The sequence below is a fragment of the Mus musculus genome, chromosome 19 (assembly GCF_000001635.26).
Source record: "Mus musculus strain C57BL/6J chromosome 19, GRCm38.p6 C57BL/6J".
Lineage (NCBI taxonomy): Eukaryota > Metazoa > Chordata > Mammalia > Rodentia > Muridae > Mus > Mus musculus.
In genome coordinates, this window is record NC_000085.6 from 46,685,372 (window position 1) to 46,712,058 (window position 26,687).

Here is a 26,687-nt window from a genome sequence, read left to right on the forward strand (position 1 = left end):
TAGAAACAGGTTTTTCCAGTAAACAACACAATCTCAGTGTTCGTAGTGTGGTCAAATACCCTGTAACAAGAATAAATCTTTTAGGGCTCTAGAGAGATGGCTCAGCAGTTAAGTCAGTTCCAAACATCCACATGATGGTTCCTAACCATCCATGACTTCATTTCTGGAAATCAAGGCCCTCTTCTGACTCCTTGGCACCAGTTACTCATGTGGCACGCATGCATACATGCAGGTAAAACATACATCAAATAAAATTATACCCACCCCCACTTCCACCCCTGCCTGTAATGGGTAAAACCTCGTTGTTAGTGATGTTTTTTTTTTTTAATTACGAATTTTCCTCAATTACATTTCCAATGCTATCCCAAAAGTCCCCCACACCCTCCCCCTCCCACTCCCCTACCCACCCATTCCCATTTTTTGGCCCTGGCATTCCCCTGTAATGGGGCATATAAAGTTTGCCTGTCCAATGGGCCTCTCTTTCCAGTGATGACTAGGCCATCTTTTGATACATATGCAGCTAGAGACAAGAGCTCCGGGGTACTGGTTAGTTCATAATGTTGCACCTATAGGGTTGCAGATCTCTTCAGCTCCTTGGGTACTTTCTCTAGCTCCTCCATTGGGGGCCCTGTGATCCATCCAATAGTTGACTGTGAGCATCCACTTCTGTGTTTGCTAGGCCCCGGCCTAGTCTCACAAGAGACAGCTATATCACGGTCCTTGCATCAAACGCTTGCTAGTGTATGCAATGGTGTCATCATTGGGAGGCTAATTATGGGATGGATCCCTGGATATGGCAGTCTCTAGATGGTCCATCCTTTTGTCTCAGCTCCAAACTTTGTCTCTGTAACTCCTTCCATGGGTGATTGTTTCCAATTCTAAGTTAGTGATGTTTTTAATATCAGTTAGGGGCAGAGCGGATGGAAATCCTTTGTTCACCCTAGCTTGATGCCTGGCTTGGTTGCCAAAGCTGTTTTATCCCTAGGACACAAAAAACAAATCAATTCATATTCAGTCAGCACAGCATGGGAGGAGGAAGACAGACAGAGACCTACACTCTGCCAATGCCCTGAGTGTATATTTATAATAATTGCATATATGATCGTAGTAGCCTTTGAAATCTCAAAAGGTTGCTGTCGTAGTTACTGGTCTCACTGCTGTGATGAAATGCCTGACAAGCAAACTAGGGGTTTATTTTAGTTCATAGTTCAAAAGTGTCCATCACAGTGTGGAAGTTAGGACAGCCAGATCTTAAAGCAACCAATCAGCTTATCCAAAATCAAGAAGCAGAGAGCAGTGGAGGCTCACATTCAACTATTCTCTCCTTACACAGTCCTGGCCCTCAGCCCATGGAACGGAGCTACCAACAGTTCAGGGATGTCTTCTCATGTCACTGTGTAGACTAACCTAATATAGATAACCCCTCATAGACATGTCCAGAGACTAACCTAATCTAGACAATCCCTTATAGATGTGTCCAGAGGCTAACCTAATCTAGATAATCCCTCATAGACACATCTAGAGGCTAACCTAATATAATCCCTCATAGGCTAACCTAATATAGAGAATCCCTCATAGGCATGTCTGGAAGCTAACTGTCTTAGTTAGGGTTTTACTGCTGTGAGCAGGCACCATGACCAAGGCAACTCTTATAAGGACATTTAATTGGGGTTGGCTTACAGGTTCAGAGGTTCAGTCCATTATCATCAAGGCAGGAGCATGGCAGCATCCAGGCAGGTGTGGTGCAGGAGGAACCGAGAGTTCTACAACTTCATCTAAAGGCTGCCAGCAGAATACTGGCTTCCAGGTAGCTAGAGTGAGGGTCTTAAACCCATGCCCACAGTGACACACCTAGTCCATCAGGGCCACACCTTCTAATAGTGCCACTTCCTGGGCCGAGCTACACTAACCTAATCTAGATAATCCCTCAGAGACACATCAGAAGCTAACCTAATATAATCCTTTATAGGCTAACTTAATCTAGATAATCCTTCATAGACTTGTCCAGAGGCTAACCCTAGCTACATAATCCCTTAGAGATGTGTCCAGCGGTTGACCTAATCTAGTTAAAACTTCATATACAAATCAGAGGCTAACCTGATTTAGGTAATCCCTTGCAGCCAAGTTAGGCTTATCTTCTAGGTAATTCTAGGCCCTGTCCAATTGACAATGCTAACCATCACAGTTGCCAAGGAACCTTTCTTTCTTCCAGTAAATGAGAGCATTTACCTATGATTACAGTGGCTATCGTAAGACCACGGGACACAACTGTGGTACCCGGAAGTTAAGACACATTTTAATGATCTTATTTGTTAGAGTCCTAGAAAACTGCAGGTTTATAGCTGGGAAAGGAGAAAGTCCACAGCTGTAATAAATTTAGGCTTTAAACATGGCTTATTGGGATTTTAACATTTTTATCTGAAATAACTCTGTTGTCATGATGCATGATTTTAAACACACACCACTCAGGAGGAAAGGGCAGGTAGATCTCTGTAAGCTGGAGGCTAGCCTGAGCTACATACTTGTCTTAAAAACTAACGAAGAGACATCTTATTCAGCGGTACTAACAATAGCCTGGGAGAATTAAAATATGAAGTTAGTGTTAAGCTATGACATTAAAGCCAGCAAGTTAGTAATACTAGATAAAGGACTGTGCATAACGAGGTAAATCATGTGTCAAGTTTTTTAAAAAGAATAAACAGTAGCTGGAAAGATGGCTCAATGGATAAGAGCAAACATTGCTGTTGCAGAAGCCCAGAGTTTGATTCCCAGCACCCAACCCTTTATGAATAGCTTGCAACCACCTGAGCTCCAGGGTATCTGATGCTGCCTTGGGACCTCTGAGGGCACCTGCAGGCATGTGCACAAACCACTCCCCCTCCCCCAACACACACATAAAAATGCACACAAGTAAAAATAAATTGCCAGGTGGTGGTGGCAAATGCCTTTAATCCTAACACTTAAGAGGCAGAGGCAAGAGGATCTCTATGAGTTCAAGGCCAGCCTGGTCTAGAGAGTGAGTTCCAGGATAGCCAGGGCTACATAGAGAGACTCTGTTTTGAACATAAATAAATAAAAGTAAAAAATTGAAGATGGAGACATGACTCAGTGGTTAAGAGCACTGACAGCTCTTCTAGAGGTCCTGGGTTCACTTTCTTGCACCCACACTGGAGAGCTCACATAGGTCTGTAACTTTGATTGCACAGATCAAACACCCTCTTCTGGCCTTCAAAGGCACACGCGTCCACATGGTACACAAACAGATAGGCAGGCACATACTTATAAATAAAATAAAAATAAGAAATAAACTATAAGTAAACAAATGTACAGAAAGCAGAGCTGACCTACAGTAAAATTTTGTTTGAATTTTTTTTCTTTTTCCTCTTTTTTAAAGATTTATTTATTTTATTTAGGTGAGTACACGGTAGCTGCCTTCAGATGCACCAGAAGAGGACATCAGATCCCATTACAGATGGTTGTGAGCCACCATGTGGTTGCTGGGAATTGAACTCAGGACCTCTGGAAGTGCAGTCAGTGAGCCATCCTCCAGCCCAAGAATTTTCTTGGATGAACTTTTTTTTTTTAACCAACCTCTACAGACTCTCAATTTAGGATTTTCAAGTTCCTATTGCTATCCACTTCTTTCAGAGGTCCCAGTGTACATCATTTGACTCCATTGCTTTGGGATTATGGCACCACAGTGCACCATGTGGTGGAGGGTTGTTCACTCCAAGGTCGGGATGGAAAGAGAGACAAAAAGGGACCAGGATCACAATATCCCTTCAAAGGGTATACTCCAGGGACCTAACATCATAGTAGGACTTGCTTCCAAAGTAATTATAAGCAGAGTTTTAATTAAAAGGCTATTCATAAATACAAACTACTAATGATTAAAAAAAAAAAAAAAAGCCAGGTGGTGGTGGCACACATAGATGGATCTCCGTGAGTTTGAGGCCAGCCTAGTCTACAGTCAGGACTACACAGAGAAACCCTGTCTTGAAAACACATACGCACACACACACAGAATTTAATGATGTTGACATTTCTTTACCTTAGTCATTTGAATTTCATTTTCTTTGGCCTGTGCCCTTTGCTAATTTCAATAAAATATGTTAGAATTGAACAGGGTCTCTATTTTATTTTATAGATATTTTATTTTATAGATGTGGTCTCATGTATCACAGGTCGGCCTCCACTTGCTATACAGCCAAGAAAGACCCTGAACTTCTGACAGAGTTGTATTAATGTGCCTAGGTAACGCAGTGCTGGCCCTAAAACAGATAACAGAAGACACAGGGGTTGAGTAATTTGTAGCCACATCACTCCTTGGGATGCTATCCAGATCTTCTGACTCTAAACTAGAGATTCACCTAAATTATATTCTATCCCCTCCAGGGTAGCCTGCCTAAACGGTATCCTCCTTCCATGTCCATCAACTGAACATTTTAAGTAATTTTAGTAAGCAGTTTGAGCTAAGCGCATGCGGTCCTTCCTCTTCGCACGATTGGACGGTTGCGTCTCTTTTGGCCCCAGGGACTCGCCGTCGTCCGGCTGCGGGTGATCGCTAGTTGAGGTGATGGCGACTGGGACGCCGGATTCGCAAGCCCGATTTGGTCAGTCCGTGAAGGGGCTTCTCACGGAGAAGGTGAACACCTGTGGCACCGATGTAATCGCGCTCACCAAGCAGGTGCTGAAAGGCTCGCGGAGCTCCGAGGTGAGCGGGGCGTGGGCTCCCCGGGCCCAGTCCTCCTCCCAGCGCTGGCTCCGGGAGAGGCGGCGCATTGCATCCTGGGGAGTGTAGGCTTTTGGCCCAGGCGCGTGTTGCATTCTGGGTGAGTTTCTTCAGTTTAGGTTGAATGCTTGTAGTTGGAAGAGATGATGGGTGGGAAGGGGAGAAGCACAGGCGGGCAGATGAGCTGCGGCTCCTACACAGTGCCTGTTTGTGTTCATGGGCGTCTGTAGTGAACATCAGTCGCTTTTCGAATCTCGGCTTGGCGATGGCCTCAACTTCCAAGATTTCTTACACCTCTCTCTTTGTGGGTTTATTCTTTATATTTCTGGCCAAGCTCTTCACTGTTTCCTAGACAAGCTTTTTCTTTTGCCCTACCATCTCCTCCCCCTTTCTCCATCCTCCATCCGATTCTATGAATGGAATGATTTGATGACACGTACACGCTGCTTGTTGAGGTCGTTATCTGCCCTAGAGAAACCGTGTGCCCACACAAAGACACGTACATGTTCATACACTTTTCCTCATGAGACAACTCACACGCTCATGGACAGGTAAACGGGCATATGAGATGCAATGACCTCGTCTTTGGTATGTATTTACTAATGGAAAATTAAACGTATGGCGGTGCCTAATGGGCACACCTTAGTCTGAGCTCTCAAGAGACCTGGGATACAGAAGGGACTGCTTAGAAAACTTCCAATTTCACCTTCCTTAGTAACCCCTACCTTAGTAACCCTTCGGCAAGTGGTTACCGTTTCCAACTTAGTTTTCATAGGAACGGCACCTGCTTTCCTATGTAGTTGCAATAATGACACACTATGTTCTCAGGCCTTTGGATCTGTGCATGGATGTTCACAACATCTGACTTATATTACTTTAAACCTGCAGTGTAGCAAGAGCTGGCTTTCACTGACAGTGGCTGCAAAACAAAATAAAAATCCCATTACAAGAAGTGCTCGCCCTTACTGTATAACAGCTGTTGACATTGCTGACCTGATGATCTCTGGTGACATGTTTTGCATGTGGTCCCATCTGACACGTTGCTTTTAGGAATCTGTGTCAGGGGAAAGTTTGAAGAAATTAAAGAATTGTTATATTGCTTTTTTTTTTGCAGATATAAATTATGCAAATCATGGTTTCACCATTTGACACTTTATCATGGTTGCACAGAGTTCCTGGGTCGTTTTTTGTTGGCAGTCAAGTTGACTTTCCTTTCTTTTTTTTTTTTTTTTTTTTTTTGCTATTTCTAGATTCTGTTTCTTTTGTAGAAAGTGTATGTGTATGTAAAATGTTGCATACATCATACAAATGTGCACACACATTCTTCTAGATAAACAAATTGGGGGAAGAAATGCTATAAATAGGCTTAAACTTTTTAAAGGTGGGTTTGGGGCCAGCAAAATAGCTCAGCAAGACAAAGTGTGTGCTACCAAGCTGGACCATCCAAGTTTCTGTCCGAAACTGGGACCCATATGGTGGAAAGAAAAAAAAAACCAAACTTTGAAAAGTTATCATCAAGCTTCCACAAGTGTGGAAGCCATGGTACACACATCCTTTTCTCTCCTCCACAGATTAAGTAAATAAATGCAATTAAACTTTTTTTTTTTAAAGCCAAGTATAGTAGCACATGTCCTTAATCCCCGCAATTGGGAGGAAGAAGCAGGCAGAGCTCTGTGAGTTTGGTCTACAGAGTGAGTTCTAGCTTAGCCAGCCTGGCTGTCCTGAAACTCACTCTGTAGACCAGGCTGGCCTCAAACTCAGAAATCTGCCTGCCTCTGCCTCCCGAGTGCTGGGATTAAAGGTGTGCGCCACCACGCCTGGCAAGAGATGGTATTATATTTAAATCTAGTATATATTGAACATCATAATGAATTTACCTTTGCATGGTACTAGTTGGACACGCTACCAAAAAAATCACTGCCACCATTGGTTGCCCCTGAAGTAGCCCATTCCTTCCCGTTCCTCATCGTTCTATGTGTCTCTCACACAGGCATCTTCTCCTATCGGAGAGTTTGAGTGTGAGCCCATTAAACAGCATGGATTAAACCAAACTGAAGTTAACCTGATTTCTGAGACAGGCTCGACCCACGATTTCACAGCTCTCCAGACTTTGCCTTACTGGATTTCTTCCACAGCACCTGTAGCACATTACCTCAGCCATTTCCTGTCCTAGTTTGTGAGGTGGCTGTGTATCATAGTGACTCTCTGTTTACAGCTTTCATTTAACAAATAATTTCAAATGTCTGCTGTGTTCCAGGAACTGTTCCAGTTTCCAGGGGTCAAATAAATCTAAGTACTGGGGAAGCTTGGTATTTTTGGTGGTCATAGTGTTGGTCGTGATGATTGAACACAGAGCCTACTCGGTGGGAGGCAGACGCTCTATCACTGAGCTAAGTAGCCCAGTCGTGAAGCTTATATAGAAAAGGCAGTGGAAGCCGGGCGTGGTGGCGCACGCCTTTAATCCCAGCACTCGGGAGGCAGAGGCAGGCGGATTTCTGAGTTCAAGGCCAGCCTGGTCGACAGAGTGAGTTCCAGGACAGCCAGGGCTACAGAAAATCCCTGTCTCGAAAAACCAAAAAAAAAGAAAGAAAGAAAGAAAGAAAAGGCAGTGGATTTATGCGGTCTGAAAGGAGCACAGAGCGGAAAGCTTACAGTGAAGGGAGGAGACGGAAAATCAGTCAGCGAACACCACACCTCAGTGCAGACTAAACCCTGTGAGGAGTAGGGATCTCAGAGCAGAGAGTGGGAAGGTTTACTTTAAACAGGGACGGGTCTGTAGGAAAGTGACATTTGCACAGAAAGAGGAGTGAGATGTAGAGCGAGCCCTGCGGGTATCTGGAGCCAGAGCAGAGAGTTGCGGGTAGAGCTGTGGACTGGAAAGACCTTAGATGAGGGTGTGTACAAGGACTGGGTTGCAGTCTGGCTGGTGCCGAAAGTGAGGGGAGATGTGCTTGCTTCCACAGCCAGTCACTCACCTTAACACTGCTGCCTGCCTATTCTCTTGCACACCAGCCACTCCATCTGAGTCTTGTGCCTAGTGAGAGTCATTGTAGTTTTGTAATTGTCAATGTTTTTGCAACACTGATCTACAGATTGAGTTCCAGGACAGCCAGGGCTGTTACACAAGAAAACTCTGTCTGGAAAAAGAATGGAGACTAGGTCTCCTGGGCGTGGGACTTACTAAGTAAGTGAAGGATGCAAACCATTGAGCCCCTGGGATTTGTCTGATTGGCTGGCATGAGCTGCCCACTTGGCTTTCCTCCAGGTAGCAAACTCAGGTCCTTGTCATTGCAAGCACTTCACTGAGCTACGCCCCTAGCTCCCCCAGCTGTATAATGAAATAATATGGGAACTGATGAAATGGGGGCGGGGGGGGGGGTGAACACTACCTAAATAAGACACTTGGTGAAGTGTGGGTGAGAAAAACTCACTGAGCGAATTATGAGCAAGTCAATGGTAAAAACAGGAGGGAAGTTTGTGGAATCTAGAAAGACGCTGTACTAAGATGGCTTCTATGACATTCCATGTTAAAAAGGTAAAACTGGAAGTGTGAGTGTACGTGCGGTTGGCTTATCTGAACAAACAGTGCCAAGTGTCTGTGAGTACATCTGTCCCCTGGCACTGTGACACCCATGTGTCCCCAGGCAGGCACAAGTCCCATCAAGTCTTTTGTTTCTGTTTCTCAAACGCCCTTTCCAACCCCGCACTGCTACCTCTGTTCATCACCTGCCTCCTAACCAGTCTCTGCCCTCCTCCCAGCTCAGCCCATTGTAATTACCACAGCTCTGAAGCAGCAGATCCGCTCAGGCCACTTCATGCGTGAGATGAATTCTAGACCCCAGCTCCTCAGCAGAATTCCCTTCTCCAGGAAGCCCCCCCCCCCCAGTACCTATCCCTGGCGTGGATTCACCGCTCTCACTCCCTCTACCCCCGGGACCCCACAGTGGGGCTGCTCCATTCACCCACACTTGCCATAAGGGATTTTAGTGCCTATGTCCTATGTAACCCCTCCAGACTATGAGCCCCATTATTTATCTCTCTATCCCTTCCTCTCTCAAGTTTATTTGTTTCTTTGTTTGTTTGTTGTTTTGAGACAGGATCTCTCTGTAGCACTGGCTGTCCTTGAATCTGCTATGTAGACCAGGCTGTCCTCGAACCTACAGAGATCCACCTGCCTTCGCTTCCTGAGTGCTGGGGTCAAAGGTGTGCACCACCTCTCCCAGCCCCATTCTTACTTTTATCTGGAGTACCGGCTGTTAAAGAGCACTTGGTAAGCGTTTGCCGGATGAGGAAATGGGTGGACAAGACAGAGGCCTTTTCTGCTATTGAGTTGCTGGTCCCCTTCTCTCCTGTGTATGAATTTGAATCCGCTACTTAGAAGTGGCCGAAGGGGCTGGGGAGATGACTCGGTTGGTGAAATATCTCCCACACAAGCGCAAGGATCTGATTTCAGATCCTCAGAACCCATGAGGAAAAAAGCTGGGTACGGCAGAATTTGCCTGCATGCCTGTGACGCTAGCTTTGGCGCAGAAGTGGGAACAGAGACAAGTAGATTCCTGACGTTCCCTGCCAACCAACCTGGACTGATTGGTGAGCTCAGATTTAGCAAGAGACCTTATCTTAAAAAACAAATGCAGGGGCTAGATCCATGATCAGCAGTTAAGAGCACTGACTGCTCTTGCAGAGGTCCTGAGTTCAAATCTCAGCAACTACATGGTGGCTCACAGCCATCTGCAATGGGATCCGATGCCCTCTCCCGGTGTGTCTGAAGAGAGCGACAGTGTACCCACACACATAAAATAAATAAATCATTAAAAACAAAACAAATGCAGATAGCGTGTGAGAAAAGCTAACCTAATGTCGATTCTCCCTACACACAATACATACACTACACATTCACACAGCTCACACACATACCTCACTCACAACTCATAACACACTCACACAACTCATACAAGCACAGATGCATGCACACTCATACAGCTCACCCCCACACAAACACACACATGCTCACTCACACACAAAGCTGGCTACAGGTACTGAGGATGCAGCTCCATGGTTGAGTGCTAGTAAAGGCCTCCTCGGCTGGATGTCTGTCTATGTGGTATAGTATTTGTGTATCTGGAGTTGTAAAGGAATGGTGGAGGAAACTCTTGTGCTGGTTTGAAGGTGAATGCCCCCATAGGCTCATATGTTTGAATGTTTAGTTCCCTGGGGGTGGACTGTTTAGGAGCAGTTAGGAGGTGTGGTCTTGTTGGAGGAGGTGTGTCTCTGGGGATGGACTTTGAGGGTTCAAAGCCCACACCATGCCGAGTCTTTCTACCTCCAACTTGTGGGTAAGATGTAAGCTCTCAGCTACTGTCCTAGCGCCATGCCTGCCTGCTGCCATGCTCTGCCATGATGGCCATGGAATTGTCTTCTAACACTAGAGAAATGCTTTCATAAATTGTCTTGGTCATAGTGTCTCTTCCCATGGCCTCTCCCTCTCCCCCTCCCGCTCTCCCTTCCCTCCTCCTCCCCCTCCCTGTCTGTCTGTCTATCTATCTATCTATCTATCTATCTATCTATCTATCTATCTATCTATCTACATACACACACACATACACACTCACACAATATATATGTATATACACACATATATATCTATATGTATATATTATATTGCTAATATTCATTTACTTCAAGGTTATATTATAAACTAGAAAATTACAAGATATGAAGCAGTATCTATATATGGTTTAAGTATAAGTTCTTATAAGTTCTTGTGGGCTGTCTTAGGGTTTTATTGCTGTGAAGAGACATCATGACCATGATAACTCTTATAAAGGGCGACATTTAATTGAGGCTGGCTTGCAGTTTTAGAGGTTTAGTCCGTCAGCATCGTCCTCAGGCAGCAGAAGGAGACTGTGTATCACACTGCACGTAGCTTGAGCATATATAACCTCAAAGCCCTCCCCCACAGTGACACACTTCCTCCAACAAGGCCACACCTCCTAATAGCGCCACTCCCTGTGACCAAGCATTCAAACCTAGGAGTCTATGAGGGCTATATCTGTTCCCACCACCACAAGTGGGTATGCAATTGGCTTTGGCTATCCCTGAGCTTCATAGCCAGTTGCAGACTGAAAATGTAGTCAGTATCTACATCTGTACAGAACATGTATAGTGTTTTTCTGCTCATTTCCCCCTGGGTACTGTATAACAGTTATACAGCACTTATGTTGTATTGAGTAGTACATGTGATCTAGAGGCTGGGCACGGTATCATACACCTCCTACCTGTGATCCCAGCTTGCTCAGGATGGAGGCAGGAGACAAGTTCAAGATCACCCTCAGTTGCACAGTGAATCTAAAGCTAGCCTGAGGCATGTAAGACCCTGCTTATTAAACAAGACACAGGACTTGCCTATGGCAGAACTGCGAGGCTCTGCCAATCCTCCTGAGTCTGCAGAAGCCGCCAGAAGCCGCCAGAAGCTGCCCGAAGATTACGAGAAGTTCTTTGGCAAGTTACTCTTTGGCCAACAGTGCTCGTTCTGCAAGTACCAGGACCCAAGTCTTAGTTCCCAGCACCAATTTCAAAAGCCTGGCATGGCTGGGCATGCTTGTAACCTTGGTCTTAGGAAACGTAGACAGGTAGAGCCTGACAGTGTGCTAGAGCACCAGCCTAGCCAAGCAGGGAGCTTCCAGTTCTGTGAAAGACCCTGTTTCAGGCAGTCAGGCAGAGAGCGAGAGAGGGGAGGGGGCATTTCAAGACCTTCTGTTGGCTTAAATTTTTCAAAACCTACTTTAATAAGGGTTCGTAAATGCTTCGGCCTCCCTTCTAGCGCACTACCCACCAGAGGTGGTGGGAAAGAAAGGTTAAAGGAAATGGGGTTTGTTGACCTGTTTAGAAATAGTTCTTTGGGGTGATTCCAAACACCAACATGAATTAGCAGCGGTAGTCCGGTCCATTAGGCAATCACCGCACATGAATCAACAATGGCAGAACCGCTAGGCTCTACCAATCCTCCTGGGTCTGTAGAAGCCGCCAGAAGCTGCCAGAAGATCATTCTGGTTCTTTGGCAAGTTGCTCTAAGATCAGTAATCCGTGCAAGGCCAACCAATGCCAGAACCATTGCCACTGCCTGTGGGGTCATATTTGTAATCTTCCTAAACGTCACATGTCCTCTCACTTGTCTGCCTCAGCAAAGCATCCTTTCACCTGTCTGCCACAGCAAAGTATCACATAACTAACAGAGTTTCCAAAGAAACCACACATTTCCATGGCAACCTTTCCTGGCTTCCCTATATACGTACCTGGGTGTGTGAACCTGCACAGTCATGTACATACAACACACACACACACACACACACATACACACCACAGACACACACACACACACCACAGACACACACACACACACACACCACAGACACACACACACACACACTCTCTCACACACACACACTCTCACACACACACACACACACACACTCACACACTGTCACACACACACGCACACACTCACACACACACACACGCACACACACACACCACAGACACAGCAAAAGCAATAGTGAGGGAGGCTTGGAAGGCAGAGGCAAGCAGGTCTCTTTGAGTTTGAGGCAGTCTGGTCTGCATAGTGAGTTCCAAGATAACCAGGGCTTCATAGAGAGACCCCATATCAAAATGAACAAAAAGCTACAATAACAAGAGCAAAACAAAAGAAGGCCACACCAGAATTTTCAAGAGTAATCAAGAGATGGTCTAAAACACAGGCAAATACTGCTCCACCGTAAATAATGGGCTTGAGCACCTACACATTCCAAGACTGGACAGAAAACACAAGCTAAGGAACCTGTTCCGCATGGCAGGGAACAGGGCAGGAAGGAGCAGAGGTGGGGGCGCTTCTCTGTGTTCAGGCCTCAGAAGCACACGAGGTTTACAAGTTTGAAATTTTAGAGCGCAAAATGAACTACGCCAGTGCTGACGTCCTGGCTACTTTGGGGTCGTCAGCTGCTAGAGATTTCCTAGCCAAGGTGAGCCCGGAGAATTTGATGTGTTGGTGGGATGCACAGAACTGCCTCCGCGGGGTTCCCTTGTGAGCCAGGGCCACACACAGCTGCAGGAAGCCTGCAGTCGCAGTCTCACTGGGTCTCACTGGTCTCCCTCGCCTTCACACAGCTATAGCTTTGCTTGGAGGTCAGGTCACCGTGCTGAATCGGAGTTCCCCATTGCTCTTTTGGTCTCAGGGCCCAGCTGACACCAAATTCAAAAGTTGGCCTTCACATTTCCTCTTTTTTTCTCTTTCTCAGCTCCATCTGGCTGCCTCCCATGACGCGATTACCTGCTCTAAGCCTTGAATAGTGGCAACAATGGCGGCCGCTGCTGCTTCCCCTCTTCTTTTCCTCCTCCCCCTCTTCTCTTCCTCCTTTTCTCTTCCTCCTCCTCTTCCTCTGCTTCCTTCTCTTCCTCCTCCCTCCCCCTTCTCCTCTTTCTCCTTCTCCTGTTCCTTCTCCTCCTTCTCTTCTTCCTCCTTTTCCTCCCCCTTCTCTTCCTCCTCCTCTTCCTTCTCCTCTCCCTTCTCCTCTTCTTCCTCCTCTTTTCTCCTCTCTCTTTTCTCCTTTCTTTTGTGTTGAGGATAAGCTCAGGGCCTTGTCATGTCACATCAGATAGTCACCCACCACTCCAATACAACCCCAGTCCGTGAGCTTCTTCGCATGCCTTTTTTTCTTCCTCCTTTCTCTCCTTAAACCTTCAGATTCCGTCTCCCCCTCTCCCCCTCCCCCTCTCCTTTCCCTCTCCCCCCTCCTTCCCCTCTCCCCCTCTCCATAAGGTTTCTCTGTATTGCCCTGGCTGTCCTGGAACTCACTCTGTAGACCAGGCTGGCCTCAAACTCAGAGATCCACCTGCCTCTGCCTCCCCAGTGCTGGGATTAAAGTCCCGCACCAGGAATAGCTGTGATACATGGTGTGGGGGCTGGGAACTGAAGCTGTTGTCCTGTGCAGGAGAGGCACATGTTCTTAGGTCCTGAGCCGTTGCTCCAGCTCCCTGAAGCTTGCTTTTAAAGCATCAGAAATTAGTGGTCCAGCCAAAGCAGTTTTGCCGACTTCTCCCGGTACCTGATGAGCGGGCTGTGTTCATCAGAGCCGCATCCAACTGAGCTCAGTAGCTCTGGGGCCCTGGTTCTTTAAGAGGGTGTAGGTGTGGAGCCCAGCTGTGTCAGAACTGCCTCTGTGCCAGCGAGACGGAGTTTCTCTCTAGGACCTGCCAGGCTGAGTCACCATCCCTTTTTGTACTTCCTTGTTTTGAGACAGGGTCTTACTAAGTTAGCCATCCTTACTGTGTCGTCCAGACAGGCCTTGAACTCGTGACCCCCAGCTTTCCTAGCATCTGGTATTACAAGCCTGCACTACTGGGCCCGCCTCAGAGGTGGGAGCTTTGATCATTACTGTTTTATTTTTGTTTTCTAGCTGCTGGGGCAGGCAGCTCGAAACATGGTACTACAGGAAGATGCCATCTTACACTCGGAAGATGTAAGAAGCATTTGTGTCATGGTGTGTGTGTGTGTGTGTGTGTGTGTGTGTGTGTGTGTGTGTGCTTTGTGTGACCATAGGAAAGTGGACTATTCTGTTTCTCTCTCTGTGTTGTGCAGAGTTTAAGGAAGATGGCAATAATAACAACACACCTTCAGTACCAGTGAGTATGCCTTACCAGCAGTCACAATCCTCATCCTTACCCTGGTCATTTCTTTTGTGCTAAAGCACACCTTCCTATGGAGGTGGGAGGAGGATGGGAGTGGGAGGGGGATGGGAGTGGGAGGGGGATGGAGGTGGGAGGGGGATGGAGGTGGGAGGGGGATGGAGGTGGGAGGGGGATGGGAGTGGGAGGGGGATGGGAGTGGGAGGGGGATGGAGGTGGGAGGGGGATGGGAGGGGAGGGGGATGGAGGTGGGAGGGGGATGGGAGTGGGAGGGGGATGGGAGTGGGGGGGATGGAGGTGAGAGGGGGTGGGAGTGGGAGGGGGATGGGAATGGGAGGGGGATGGAGGTGGGAGGAGGATGGGAGTAGGAGGGAATTGGAGGTAGGAGGGTTGATGAGCGATGCAGTCTCCAGGGAAAGACACCTTCAAGGGGAAGTTGGGCTGCAGGAGAGTGGGAGCCGGGGCCACTTTTTTGACCTCCCTGTGTTAACTCAGGGCTCTACAAGGGAAGAAGGCATAGGAGCAGAGCCTGCCAGGACCGTGTTGCCACTGTGTGGCACCTGGGAAACACTCCACTCTGTGCCAGTGTTGCTCCTGCCCTGAAGAACAGAGCGGGGTAGTAGCTGGCATCCTGCATCTAACACAGCATCAGCAACACAGGAATCATTCAGATCTTGAAATACACAGTGCCTTCACTGTAGTTTTGAAGAAAACTATAGTTGAATTTGCCTTTGATTGTATTTTTTTCTTGTCCCATATTTTACGTAGTTGATAAGATGCTTGCCTTCCTGTTGGGATTGTATGGCTGAGAGTCCAGGTCCTGATAGCTAATGTTAAGGCTGTGTTTTAGGGCTGTGCATATTCACGACGTGGCTCTTTGGCCCCCCACAGGATTACACTAAGTGTAAGCCTCTTGTATTTGTTCTGCCTGTGTGATCTGTTGATGCTGACTTCTCTCTGTTTCTTTCCTTCTTTCCCTTCCTGATTTAGGCAAGAAGCTATTCAGAAGAAGTAAGTGGACCTCAGAGATGGTGGGTGGGGCCGACTGAAGCATGCTGGGAGCGACTGCTGGGCCCAGGATCGATGAAAAAGTGGTTGCCATACCTTTAAATGGCCATGCGCAGGATGGTCTGTTTAGAGTGTAAAAGAACACTGTGTATTTTCAGTTCGAGCCAGAGCTGGGGCCACTGCCTTCTCTTTCTAGAAGATACAGGGTACAGAGGCTGCCCTTGCTTATGATAAATAGGTGATATTCATAAATAGAGCAGACAGACTAACGCCACTAAATGGTCTCACTTTCCTAACTGCATGAAGTTTCTCTAAGCCTTTTTTCTTTTTAATGTAAGGTCTCTCACTGTGTAGCCCAGTCTAACCTGAAACTCACACTCCTGTCTCCACTTCCTGAGTGGTGGGGTTACAGGTGTGTGCCCCATACCCATCTATCTGCACAGACCTTCTCCACAGTTTGCTTTCCCCCCACCCTTGAGACGGAATCTTACCGTGTTTCCATGGTGCCCTCCAACACTTGGGTACAAACGGTCCTCTCTCCGCCTCAGCTCCTAGTAACAGATTAACACTCGGGCCCCAGTGCCAGACTCTGGGTTTAAGCACTTGGGCGGAGGTAAATTCTGACTTAGGTGTGACCAGACTGATGCATTAAAGGATAGATGGCACGGAGAGATGTCTTTTCCTGCTCGTCTCAGACAGTCCTGTTGTGTTTTGATTTCTAGTGTGGAACAGTCGCCTGACCTGCAGGACCAGTTGAGTCACTTACTGAAGTAGCACATCAGATGCTAAGGAGGGCCTGTCCTACACAACCATCAGGCCGTGGCCTTGGTCTCCATCTTCATCTCCAGAGAATCATCTAGAAAAGACTTGTGAAGCCAGGCGTGGTGGTGCACACCTTTAATCCCAGCTTTTCTGAGTTCAAGGCCAGCCTGGTCTACAGAGTGAGTTCCAGGACAGCCAGAGCTACAAAAAAAAAAAAAAAAAAAAAAAAAAAAGACTCGTGAAAAGAAGAAGCCAAGTGACTGAGCATGGAAGCAGTTCTTAAATTGATGAACTCATCTTCAAGTTGGTTTATATTGAAATAAATAGGTTGAATCATTAGCACTAAAAAAAGAAAGGTACCTCAGCTTGTTAAAAGCTGTATTGTCTGTGATTCTATGTCTCTCTCTCTCTCTCTCTCTCTCTCTCTCTCTCTCTCTCTCTCTCTCTCTCTCCCTCTCGCGCTCGCTCTTGTATGTCTTCCCCCCCTCCCCGCCCCCGTGTAGCTTGTGTGGCTTTGAACTCATAATCCCCCTGCTGTAGCCTCTCAACTATTGGGATTACAAATCACCCCCCCCTGGTCACTGAGTAACACATAGTCTCCGATACTTGGGAGGCTGAGGCAGGAGGATCACTTGTGCCCAGAAAGTTGAGACCATCCAGGGCAACACAGAAAGAACCTATCTCCAAGAAGAAGAGGAAAGGATAGAGGGAGGGGCCCTTATTGTAATCTTGTGAGAATGATTTCCATTTTAAAAGATGTTTATTATTCATTCAAGAGTCTTCACTTAGTGGACACGGAGCAAGGATAATGGCTGTTGTTTCCTTTCTCACTACAAATTCTTATATGAAAATCAGGCCAGTGGTGTCCCCCCTGGCCAGCTGCAGCTCTGCCTTGACCTTTGTTTCTGGCTTCTTTCTTTCTTTCTTTCTTTCTTTCTTTCTTTCTTTCTTTCTTTCTTTCTTTCTTTCTTTCTTTCTCTCTGTGACTCTTGATTAAGTGACCTTGGTTCATTTTGTAATCATTTATAGCCATTCCATTCCCTTGGAATCTGGCAGTAAAGTCACACAAGTGGACCCGCTGATACTTAAGTAATGCTACATAAAAGAACTACACAGACCCAATCTCCAACAAAACAAAAAGGCGAAAAAGATATAAAACCACTAGGGAGTTTTACATATTAGTGTGTTGAAGGGTCACGTCAACCATAAAAGGGCAAATTAAGAAATGCATCACTGACTATGACGTGTATAAAGTGAGTTAGACCTGAAGAGTTCCTCCTCAGCTCGATGCCTAAAGTGCAATCAATGTAAAAATGTCTGTCTCCTTATAAAGACATGGCATTACAAAGTTAGCATTTGAAAGAATGTGTCCAGATCAATTGTGAAGAATGATCCACAAAGGGACAAAGAAGCAGCAGTGCAAATGGCATTTGCTTGTGGCCCCATTCCTGTGACTTCCACAGACTGTCAAAGAGCAGACCCTTTCCATGTACTCCCAGCATCATATAAAATATGACCATATGAAGATAAAATATGACCATATGAAGCTGGTGCGATGGCTCAGCAGTTAAAAAACACTTGCTGCTTTTGGAGAGGACCCAGGTTCAGTTCCCATCACCCGCTTCAGAAAGCTCACTGGTGTCTATGACTATAGCTCCAAGGGATCTAATGTCCTCTTCTGGGCTCCCTGGACACCTGCATTCTCATACATATGCCTGAACACAGATACATATCTATAAAACTAAAACATTTTTTTAAAAATTATTTAAAATTCATCTGCTAAAGAAAATGTAATTTTCATTTAAAATAAAAAGCACGACGCTATAACAAAATTTAGACCAATCATTTATGGATATTGATGTTTAAATTTGTTTTTGTTTTGGTGTAAAAGGGGTTTATTGCGGAGGGGGAGAGAAGTGGGGATCTGGGGAGTGGGTAGAGCATGTGAGTTAGCCTTGAGGGCAGAGAGAAAGGGGGAGCGAGAATGCCCAGGACAGACAGACAGAACTGGGCTGTGGGGTAATTTTATTCGGCCACACACACCTGGCACACCTGGCCTCTGCAAGTGGTGACATAAGCAATTGCTAGGACCCTGAGGGCAGGCCAGCTGGATAGCCTGTATGCTAACATTCATCATTCCTGAGTGTATGTCTATGTGTGCAGTTGAGGAAACTAGAAGTGTTAGATCTCTGGGCTATAGACCATTGTGAGCCACGATGTGGTTCTGGGAATTGAACTCTGATCCTCCAGAGGATCAGTAAGTGCCCTTAACGGCTGAGCCACCTCTGCAGCCCCTGAAGACACTTAGGGATCCTGACTACTTTAGAACGTTTTACTATTTTTGTTTTTTGATTAACTCCCCCCCCCCCCAAAAATCAAGGTAGCCAGGCCCACATAGTGAAACATCTCAGTTTTCCCCCCTTATATTTCGTTGTTGTATGTGTGAAGGTGGGGAGGGGTGGGGTGGCACACGTGTAGAGGTTGGAGCAATGACTTCTGGAAATCAGTTCTCTCCTTCCATCACGTAGTCCTAGTGATGGAGCTCAGCTCATCTGCCTTGGTCGGAAGGGCCCTTACCTGCGGAGGTCTCTTAGCAGACAAAAGCTGTCCATCTCCATCACACATTTTGGTGTGCCTAGCCAAAATCTGTCTGGCAGTTGCTAGCCTAGTGCTTTTCTAGATGAGAGTGTGGCAGTGTTCTCAAGACTGTCCTTGGAGATGAGGGAAGAAAACAGGAAAGTTTCTGTATATGATTTTAATCTGAAGAAGAAGGAGGAGGAGGGAGAAGAGGAGGAGGAGGAAGGAGGAGAAGAAGAGAAGAAGAAGAAGAAGAAGAAGAAGAAGAAGAAGAAGAAGAAGAAGAAGAAGAAGAAGAAGAAGAGAAGGAAGAGGAGGAGGAGGAGGAGGAAAAGAAGAAAAGAAGAAGAGGAGGAGGAGAAGGAGGAGGAGGAAGGAGGAGAAGAAGAAGAAAAGAGAAGAAGGAGAAGGAAGAAGAAGAAGAAAAGAAGAGGAGGAGAAGGAGGAAGGAGGAGAAGAAGAAGAAAAGAAGAAGAGAAGGAGAAGGAAGAAGAAGAGAAGAAGAGGAGGAGAAGAAGGAGAAGGAGGAAGGAGGAGAAGAAGAAGAAAAGAAGAGAAGAAGGAGAAGGAAGAAGAAGAAGAGGAGGAGGAGGAGGAAGGAGGAGAAGAAAAGAAGAGAAGGAGAAGGAGAAGGAAGAAGAGGAGGAGGAGGAGAAGAGGAAGAAGAGGAGGAGGAGGAGAAAGAGGAGGAGGAAGGAGAAGAAGAAGAAAAGAAAAGAAGAAGGAGAAGGAGAAGGAAGAAGAAGAAGAGGAGGAGGAGGAAGGAGGAGAAGAAAAGAAGGAGAAGGAGAAGGAAGAAGAAGAGGAGGAGGAGGAAGGAGAAGAAAAAGAAGAGAAGAAGAAGGAGAAGGAGAAGGAAGAAGAGGAGGAGGAGGAAGGAGGAGAAGAAGAAAAGAAGAAGGAGAAGAAGGAAGAAGGAGAAGGAAGAAGAAGAGGAGGAGGAGGAGGTAGTGCGCATGCGCACCTGAAATTCTAGCTGCTGGGAGGTGAAGGCAGGAAGACCTGTAGTTTAAAGTCAGCCTTGGCTACATCGTGAGTTTGAGACCAGCTTAGCATGAAGATCCTTTCTCAACTTTTCCACCTCCTTACAAAATCAACTTTGCACTGGGTGGTAGTGGTGTATGCTTTTAATCCCAGCACTCCAGAGGCAGAGGAAGGCAGATCTCTTGAGTTCAAGGTTAGCCCGGTCTAAAGAGCAAGTTCTAGGACAGCCAGGGCTTCACAGAGAAACCCTGTCTCAAAAAACCAAAAACAACGACGAGAAAGCTAATGTTTTTAGATACAGTTTGATAGAAGAGCTTAAGTAGAAAGCCCGCTCTTCAGCAGAGATGACACACAGAACACAGGAACTCTATGTGCAGTTTAGTGCAGCTTAGTTCCCTAGCATAAATGAGACCCAAGGGGCAATTTTTTTTCTTAGTATAGAATAGGGTTTATTTAGGGCATGGGGAAGGGAGTTGAGGGGGTAGTAGAGACAGAGAAAGGCGGGGGGGGGGGAGAGAAAGAAGAGGAGGAAGAGGACAGGGAGGAGGAGGAGGAGGAGAGGCTGGCCATGAGTGAGCAGAGAGGTGGGGGAGGGGAATGGGGCGAAAAGAGACAGAGAGGGAAGAGAGGAAGGGAGTAAGCAAGAGAGCGAGAGCCCCAAGGTTCAATCTTGACCACTAGGAAGCACCCCAAAAGCCAAAAACCAAAACTCAAACCGTGGCACTGACTAGTCAGAATGATTGCTGGTCAGCGTCCAATTCAAAATCAGCTCAGTGTGAAGGCAGAGTGGCAGTAGCTAGAGGTGATAGTGGGTGGCTCACTGTGGTTCTGTGGATGTGGTTATCAAGTGAGTCTTCTGAGCGAGAGCAGCGCTGGTGAGTGCATCCTCTGCCCGAGGCAACAAGGAGGAAGGAACTGCATGGTTGGAAGGGCTCACTCTACAGGGAGAACACTTTGAAAATTGTGTCTCTGGAGAACTGTTCTACGAGTCTAAAACTTGCTGCTGATAAAAATGGTCATTAAAAAAAAAACCCACATCTCCTATTTTAAAAACATCCCAACAACAATTGCCAGTGTTTAAAAAAAAAAAAAAAGACTTATTCTTACTTTATCTGCATTGGTGTTTTGCCTGAATGGGTGCCAGTGTGTGCGTGCCAGATGCCCAGTCCTCTGGAAGAGCAGCCAGTGCTCTTAGCCACTGAGCTATCTGCCATGCCATTCAAGCCCCTGGCTCATTTGTAACATTACATTTATTTATGCATGTATGTGCTCATGCTGTGGTCTGTGTGTGGAGATCAGAGGACAGTCTGCAGGAGTTGCCTTTCATGGGGATTTCAGGGTTGGAAATCAAGTCTTCAGCCTTGGTGATGATCACCTTTATCCACTGAGCCATCTCTCTGTCACCTGATTGACTTCCAATAACAATTAGCAGGAAATTTGGAAACTTTCTTGATGGATTTTTTTTTTTTTTGTATTGATCAATGGGATTGGAAACAGGATACTTTCAAAGAAGTCCACTTTTTATTTAGACATCCTTTCATGTAGACCAAGATAAGGTAGCCTTCCTTATCTTGGCGAATGACAATGTTTGCTTCAACCACAAAGCAAGTAAGACATGCGAAGAAGTGCAGGAATAGAGACCTTAGCTGTAAAAGCTAAAAGCATTTCTCCACACAAGCTTGATGCTGGATTCTCAGAACTCAGTGTAGAGGACAGAGCTAACTTGTGGGAGTCACCTGTCTCCACACATGGGCACCGTGGTCATATGCACCCACAAAACAATGTAAAAAGACAGACATGTGGGAACAGAATAGCTTTTTGTTTCTTTGGGAGGTTTTTGGGTTTGGGTGGTGGTGGTGTGTTTTGTCAGTTTGTTTGTCCTGGCTGACCTTGAACTCGATCTGTAGGTCAGGTCAGCCTCGAACTGGATGTTCTGCCAGCTTCGGTCACCTGTCTGTCTCCTGGAGTGCTGGAATTAACACCTGGTGGCTGTCATGTGCACGTTTGTCTGAATTCACAGAACTGTGCGCTAAGGAAAGGTGAATATCACTGGCCTAAGTGATATCTCAATGAACAACCTTATGAGACAGATTGAGGGCCAGGCCGATGGTTTCATTCCAGAAGGAGGAAAATAGATATGGGTGTTTACCTAAGGCACAGGCACACACAAGATTTACAAATGAAACTCAGTGAATCAGTAAAGGAGGACGTTAACCAATAAAACCATTCTCTTGGACACAAGGACTCAAAGCCACCAAGGTGACAGACTCCAGGGGTGTGTATAGCTAAGAGGCTTCCGTAGGGTCTTGCAGGGCTGTGGGGTTGAAGGTCGGCCAGGGGGCGTGGCCTCGGCGATCTCTTCGAAAGCCGGGCTGAGGGGAATCCTGGACAGGGAATCCTGGACGTGGAGATCGTGAGTCAGTGAGTGCCTGTCCCTCCTGTCTTCTGGCCAGTCCCCTCTGACCTCTGCCTTCCCACGGGCTCACAGCGCTTCCCACCCTACCCCCAACTCTGGGTAGCCCAGCAGGCTGCGGGTCCCCCCCACCCCCCCGCCGTGTCCTGCTCGCCCTCCATCTTGGCTTCAGCCCTGTCGTTCTCTGTGTGGTGACCGCATTTAACCTCTGTTCTCCCATTTGTCAGTGGCTGCTTCCCGAGACGCTGATGAGATCCACAAGGACGTTCAGGTGAGGGTCCTAGGGAATGGCTATGTGGGCTCGCTGGTCCTATAGAAGTCCTGCCAATAAGCAGCTTCTGCTGGCGCGGAGCACTCTGGGGGAAGCCAGGCCAAACCACGCCCGCAGCAGGCCAAGGAGTGGGGTTAGATTTTTGCCTTGAGCAAAGGCCAGTGGGCTGTAATTTTCTGTAATTAGGAGTGTAGTGGAGCCCTGGAGCTCTGCAAACAGTTAACGTCAATCCTCTTCCTCCTGGCTTCTCTTCCGTGGCTGCTGAGTCAGAACTACTATGGGAATGTACTGAAGACATCTGCAGACCTCCAGACTAATGCTTGTGTCACGCGAGCCAAGCCGGTCCCCAGCTACATCCGGGAAAGTCTGCAGAATGTACACGAAGACGTTAGTTCGAGGTAGAGTGTGTGTGTTGTCCCCTGGAAGCCTCCAGACTACCAATTTTCCCATAGTGACCACTATGGGAAATTTAACCATCTCTGCTGGACATCCTGCTTGCCCTAACTACTGTGATGATACCCACAAGGCTTGGCACCGAACTTCTTGCTCTTCCGCCGAGGACCCCTCATCGATGTCCTGCATCCTTGCCCATTGCAGGAGACATTCAAGTTCCCTGGCCCCAGATAGACATTCAAGTTGGTTAATAGATGGGCCCACACATTCTAATCAGCCGTGGCTCCTTCTGACGTTGCCCTTCTCTGATACAGTATTGCCCACCCAGAGAGCAGTTATCAAAGAGGGTACCTTACCCCTTGCCTCTCCACCCCACTGAAGTCCTACTGGGGTCATGAAGCCTTCTCCTGACTACTACAGCCCCTAACTCCTGGTGGCACTCAATGCCAGTCATAGAAAGGGGTTTCTAAACTGTAGTTTTTACCTCCCACGTTACAGTGTGTGCACGTGAGGGCCAGAATCCTTGTCCTCAGGTCCCGAGTTTGAATTGTTCAGCAGCCTTAGATAGATTTATTATTCAACCGCTAGTTTAGATGGTTTAAGTCTTGCTACCTTGCACGGTGCCTACAATGCTGCTAGGGCAGACGTGGCCCTGTTGAGTGAGAGAGACGAGACAGACGTATGGATGGCTGAGGAAGACGTGGAGGAAGTGTAGATTTAGCGTCTGAGAACTTTCTAGTCTCTGTTTTTGAAAGACGTCATTTCCATCCCTCAGGTATTATGGCTGTGGTCTGACTGTTCCTGAGCGGCTGGAAAACTGCCGAATTTTGGATCTGGGTAGTGGGAGTGGCAGGGATTGCTATGTGCTTAGCCAGCTGGTTGGTGAGAAGGGACATGTCACCGGAATAGACATGACTGAGGTCCAGGTAAGGCAAAGGTTTGGAGGAAAAGGAGAGGTTCCTCTGGGTCGTTCCCTGAGCCTTGAAATTGCTTCCCCCTTTTCTTCATGGTAATTTGAGAAGCTGGGTTTCTGTTGCTTTCATTTCTGATTCCAGTGACCTAGAAGTTAGAGACACTGACAGAGGTCTAACCTGGTAGATGAGCTTGTGACAACAGTGGCACTTTCTCTTCTGCCTCCATCCTCTGTCCAGAAAGATTTGTCATGGGATAACACTCAAGCGAGATTACGTGGTTGGGAGCTTCTGTCCCAGGCTGCTGCATATCTTATGCATCTCGAAAAATCTTGCATGTCTGTCCAGAATAACCCAGGGCTCAAACAGCCTACCGTGTTAGCGATGGCACAGTTTTCAGAACTAAAGCGCCGATTACCACACCCATATTTTTCTTTCTCTAGGTCGAAGTGGCTAAAACCTATCTTGAACACCACATGGAAAAATTTGGTTTCCAGGCACCCAATGTGACTTTTCTCCACGGCCGCATCGAGAAGTTGGCAGAGGCTGGGATCCAGAGTGAGAGCTATGATATTGTCATGTAGGGCGACAGCCTTTCCGTTATTAGTAAACCCTGTTTCAATTTTAGCATGTATATGTTACTACTTTTTGATTGAGTTGCTTTAGGGATTTAAACTAAACGTAGCTTGTCTTCATAAAGGAAGGATCTGTGATGAGGTAGCTCTAGTCTATTAACAACATTGGCAGGCTTGTGCAGCCTCTGGCAGAACCACTTGGCCAAAGATAGTTATGGATACACTCCAGCACAAAAGCATAATCTTAAAATATTGTCAGATTTTTTTTTTTTTTTGGTCACTCAATCGCGCATTTCTTGGTGTGAGTTTAGTAGAAGAAAATGTCACATTGCCGGGTCAACATTCCTGCCTGCCAAACTAAAGCCAGTGAGCTCCCCAAACCAACCAGGCCACAGCATGTGCTCCCATAACACGCTCCTCTCTTGTCTGTAACGGTGGGTTTTGAAACTACAGAGTCCTGTTGTAAGACATTTGTAGTGGAGGATTTCCTACTTGTGTGAACATCAACAGGTACTTACCCAGACTTTGATGATAGAGCTTCCTGCACACTGAGTGATATACACAAAATAGCCAACCTATGGCCGTCAGGCCCGAGGAACAGAACATCAGATTAATTAAGACACAGGAGGTGATGATATCCAGACTGATGGTAGTCATTCAAGATGTGCAAGGTTGTTATCGAAAGATCCTAGCAGACTGTTTATTTTATTTTGGATTTCTAGACAGAGTTTCTTTGTGTAGCCTTGGCTGTCCTAGAACTTAGGATGTAGACAAGACTAGACAGGAACTCACAGAGATATGCCTACCTCGGCCTCCCAAATGCTAGCTTTAAAGGTGTGTGCCACCACCTCCGCCGCTCAGTTTTACAGTGCTTTTTCTGGTAAGCAGAATGAGTTACCCATAAAATGAGAGCAAAGGCCAGTGACGTCATTGTTCACTGTCAGGATGTATGGTGCGCTGTGCATCATGGCATGCACTGTCCTTTCGATGTTGTGCAGGTGTTATGTAGCTGGACTTTGTCTACTTTCTGGGTTCTTCTTTCTTCCACCCTTGTCTACTCCTTCCCACCCTCTCAATCCCCTAACTCTAGATAGGAGAGAAAAAGGGAAAGAGGGGAGAGGGGACAATGCTATCATCAGTAGACTACTTCCTGCTGATTAGGGGTGTTGAGTTCCTTGGGGCCAGTTTGATCTTTGCTGCCAGGAAATCTAATTTCTTGTTTCTTCTTCGTGCATGACCACTTAACTGAGACCAACAACTGAGACAAACTGAGACCAACAGCAACCAACCAACAACCTTCCAACAGCGCTCCCCCTCCCCCACTAGGGGTCCTAGCTTTTATACACCCTCTGAAAAGTCCGCAGAATTTCAAATGTCACACAGTTGCAGAAATTGTCTGCAGCTGGCAAAATGACACCCCTGGCTAAAGCATGAGGCAAATCCTAGCTTTGCCACAGTCTGAGGTAGCGCCATCGCCCACACCTGGGATTAAAATGAAACATATATCCTTATAATATCTTTGTGTGTTTAAAAATGATTTATTTACTCTATGTAGATGGAAACACTCTCTTCATGTACACTAGAAAAGGGCATCGGATGCCATTACAGAGGGTTGTGAGCCACCATGTGGGTGCTGGGAATTGAACTCAGGACCTTTAGGAAGAGCAGCCAGTGCTCTTAACCGCTGAGCCATCTTTCCAGCTCTGTGCTTTTTGTTTTTGTTTTTAAGAAACCAAAATTCCAAAATTGTCTCCACAGCTTTGTTGTAATTTTTTGAGACAACCATCATATATGTGGTATCCTCTTCATTTTTGTTTCCAGACAGGGTCTCACTATATATATAATATATTTTATATATATAGTTATATAGTTTTATATATATATATATATATATATATATAGATAGATAGATAGATAGATAGATAGATAGATAGATAGATAGATAGTTATGGCTGGCCTGGAACTTGCCACATAGACCAGACTGACCTTGAACACTCAGAGATCTTTTTGCCTTTGCTTCCTGATTAAAGGGACGAGCTACCACATTTAGCAATGACTTAATTTTCGTTTTTTGTTGTTGTTGTTTTGTTTTTGTTTTTGTTTTTAATGGCAAATTATGGTCTCTTGTGTTTCTTGTCTTCTGAGTCTGTGTTAAGTCATGCCTGGGTAGCAGATTAGGCTGTGTATTTTTCTTTTGATGCTGGGAATTGAACCCCAAAGAAGCATTTCACCCCTGAGCCAGCGGGACACAGAGCTTCAAATGCTAATTCCGGGGAAGCCGCCTTTGGGGAACTTTGCGTGTTCACCTGGGGCTTGAACTCTTTGCCAGGTTTTGTTTTGTTTCGTTGCTTGGTGAACCTCGGGACAAGAAGAATCATGC

General features: G+C 46.5%; 2 protein-coding genes across 6 annotated transcripts in view; both read left to right on the plus strand.

Moving 5' to 3' along the window:
• Positions 1 to 4,534: 4,534 nt before the first annotated feature.
• Borcs7 (BLOC-1 related complex subunit 7) lies at positions 4,535 to 18,011 on the plus strand. Its single transcript, NM_025563.3, has 5 exons — positions 4,535 to 4,714; positions 14,185 to 14,247; positions 14,367 to 14,410; positions 15,404 to 15,424; positions 16,144 to 18,011. The coding sequence occupies exons 1-5, from the start codon at positions 4,577 to 4,579 to the stop codon at positions 16,193 to 16,195; spliced, it is 318 nt and encodes a 105-aa protein (NP_079839.1). The 5' UTR covers positions 4,535 to 4,576; the 3' UTR covers positions 16,196 to 18,011.
• A 3,774-nt stretch (positions 18,012 to 21,785) lies between these two features.
• The window catches only part of As3mt (arsenite methyltransferase), a 33,943-nt gene continuing 29,041 nt past the window's right edge, over positions 21,786 to 26,687 (plus strand). For 2 of the 5 annotated variants that reach the window (XR_003952795.1, XM_006527235.2), the window contains exons 1-5: positions 21,786 to 22,165; positions 22,385 to 22,428; positions 22,699 to 22,826; positions 23,597 to 23,747; positions 24,176 to 24,312. Coding sequence is in view for 2 of the 5 variants with exons in the window: in XM_006527235.2 (XP_006527298.1) it covers position 22,165; positions 22,385 to 22,428; positions 22,699 to 22,826; positions 23,597 to 23,747; positions 24,176 to 24,312 (461 nt within the window). In the remaining 3 variants the exon portion in view is untranslated. Of the gene's footprint in view, positions 22,166 to 22,264; positions 22,429 to 22,698; positions 22,827 to 23,596; positions 23,748 to 24,175; positions 24,313 to 26,687 lie in introns of those variants that run through there. The other 3 variants (XM_030251005.1, NM_020577.3, XM_011247302.3) reach the window with 3 other exon arrangements.